The sequence below is a fragment of the Pteropus vampyrus genome, unplaced genomic scaffold (assembly GCF_000151845.1).
Source record: "Pteropus vampyrus isolate Shadow unplaced genomic scaffold, Pvam_2.0 Scaffold53, whole genome shotgun sequence".
Lineage (NCBI taxonomy): Eukaryota > Metazoa > Chordata > Mammalia > Chiroptera > Pteropodidae > Pteropus > Pteropus vampyrus.
Window position 1 is genome coordinate 4,742,517 of NW_011888834.1, and position 2,828 is coordinate 4,745,344.

The 2,828-nt window shown below is 31.0% G+C and overlaps 1 protein-coding gene across 1 annotated transcript in view; it reads left to right on the forward strand.

Moving 5' to 3' along the window:
- Nucleotides 1–2,828, forward strand: part of LOC105292214 (probable ATP-dependent RNA helicase DDX60) — a 78,902-nt gene that overhangs the window by 18,614 nt on the left and 57,460 nt on the right. Inside the window, exons 8-9 of the mRNA XM_023530767.1 lie at nt 920–1,061; nt 1,843–2,047. Coding sequence (XP_023386535.1) covers nt 920–1,061; nt 1,843–2,047 — 347 coding nt within the window. The remainder of the gene's footprint in view (nt 1–919; nt 1,062–1,842; nt 2,048–2,828) is intronic.

Genomic DNA, 2,828 nt, shown 5'->3' on the forward strand with positions numbered 1-2,828 from the left:
TTTATATCATTTACATGTGTATACTTTATTCATTAAAATAGAAAAATTAATGTAAAAGTCATTTGTCAGCTATTGTGAAACTTTAAAAATCTTAGTTTCCATATTTGTCATAGTGCTTCTCAGTTTTATATTTTTGTATAGTGTATTGCAATCTTATTTTGAATTAACACCTTAGTTCAAGGAAAAAAGTACATCTTGCAAAAAACTTTAACCAAAGAGAATATTACATAATCTCTTTTATTATAACTCTAAGCCTGCTAAGAGTAAAATCATTCCCATTAGGTTTAGCACAGTATGAGATAATGGGATACTAAGTTACATAAAGGTAAAGTAATGCTTTTATGAGATTTTGAGAAACCCATGTAATACAGTAAATTAAGGTATAGTTATCATTGTAAAACTGCATTGTTGATTTTATTACCTGATCATTATCGGCGCAATCATATTATGTATGCAGGTGATATTTTATTTTATATTTAAGAAACCCCATCTTATGTGTGATTGTATTTTATTTAGGCACTAACTCATTAAATGATGCCATAAGCAACTTTTAATTGAACCTCTCTATCACAATAAATTCTCTATAATGACTTTATTATTTTGGGTCAATAAAGGAATATTTTTTGTGTTCATGATTGTGCTGAGTTCAAAAGAATCATTTCATTTTAGAACTACAAGTTACCTAGGAAGATATAGATTAATCATGTTATCTTATAGTTGTGGAAAATGTAGCATAAAGGTAAGTCATTTGTATACAGTTATATATTTTGTCGATGCCAGAACATTGTGTTTTGATATTTACTCTAGTTTCTTTTTCTTTGTATAAGGCATAGATCCTGTTGAGGGAAGTTTAAAAACGATATGTGCATCCTGGAAAAATTTTATCATTAAAACATGCCTCTCTTCTTTTTTTTTCCAGCTAAAGAAATGTACATTTTTCATCCTAAAACAATTAAAGGCTAGAAATAATTGGGATGTGAATTTCACTGGCCTGCCTGACTTAACTGATACTAGTTTGTGGAAAAATATTGCTTATTATTATGAAATTGAATATAATAGAGGTATGTTTTAAATAACTGTACAGTTAATTATTCATTTTTTGGTGAGTGGGTGAGAATCTGACAAATAATGGCAATGAGCTATTCATTAATTAATTACAATTGATAGGAAGTTTCTTCATGGTTATTTTCTTTGGAAAGTCTGAATTTTCACAAGAGGTAAATGGTTCCATGGAGGACTGTGTAAGGACTTTTTTTTTTCCCCAAAACTATGAGACAATATCAGCTGTTTGGGGAAAAAAAGTTTAAATGAAAGGATTATATGGAGCTACCCCTAGAACAATGTGCTATGTTACCATTTATTGCATATCTTTGATATATAAGATCATATGCATATATTGTTTTGGACAAGGTACTGTTCCTGTGAAATCTGGAAAGGGTGTCAGGTTGGAGTATTATATGAAGGAGAAAGATGCACGATAAGGGGAACTCTGCCCCACTTTTCCCAGCAGGACCTGCAGAACTGATCTTGGCTCCTGGCTCCTTTATTTATCATATTGACGCCACGGACTGACATCTCATTGGCATACCTGGTTTTGTTTTCTTAGTGACAGAAAATTATAGCAACGTCGGTAACAGTTCAAAGATATTTTTACTTTCTTATAACATTAGTTACAACATGAAAAATATGCAAGAACCTATTCCGTTTTATTTTAAGCATCCAAGATGAGATTCTCACAGACGTAAACCTATGAAATAATTCACACACTTGTAAAACAGAAAATATGGTGACTATCACTCAGACTTTAATTATTAATTTGAATATATTTCTTCTTCTACCTAGGACTAAATTTGGGATTAGGTGACACTTTGATGCAGGAGTATCAGAAGTTGTGGAACATGGTCTTAACATTATCGAGGGATGAGGATTTCGGAGGACCCATACCCATTAGGACAACAACCAGACTGTTCCTTACACAGAAAGAAACAACACCTAGAGGTACTGACAATTTTTTAACATTAATCTCATTCAGGACAGAAAGAGATTAGCAATGTAATCCATGTTTAGAAAATAAACCTGACCTTTTAAAGTTCTTTTTTTTTAAATTTATTTTTATTATGGTGACATTGGTTTAAAGTTCTGCCTTTTTTTCAGGATTAGTTCTGCTGATTAGCTTTCATACCTACACATTTTCTTTGCCTTTCCATCACTTTATTTATTTACTTGCTTGCTTATCTATCTATCTATCTATCTATCTATCTATCTATCTATCTATCTATCTATCTATCTATCTGTTGTGAGGACATGAGAAAAAGAGCTAACAGTTATTAAACACTACCAAATATTGTGCTTTACCCTTCACATAAATTTTCTTTTTTGGTTTGCAAAAGGGCCCTACTCACGGTATTGTCAATCTCATTTTACAGATCAGGTCTCGAGAAGGTGTCATAAATCACATAGCTAATCCATGGTAGAAGATTTGAATCCATGTCTGTCTGTCTTCATAGTCAGGAACAGAGGCATCTTGTAATAATATCTTTACTGTATTTTCTACAAAAAAGTTTAGGTTTTGCTAAAGCTCATATGGAGAAACCGGCTTGTATTTAAGTAGACCTCTAGGAATTGTGATTGACAGATTAGACCAGCCTGTTTATGTGGAAAATTAGTCCCTGTTTATTTGGGACTAAATAAGACATATAAATGTTCTTTTAAGTTTCAACTAATCAAAGAAATAGATATTATTTGTATTACTATTTCATTTTATTAATATTGATGATTAAATTTAGAAATTTTTATAAACTTTATTTCCTTTGGTCTGTGGAAAAATA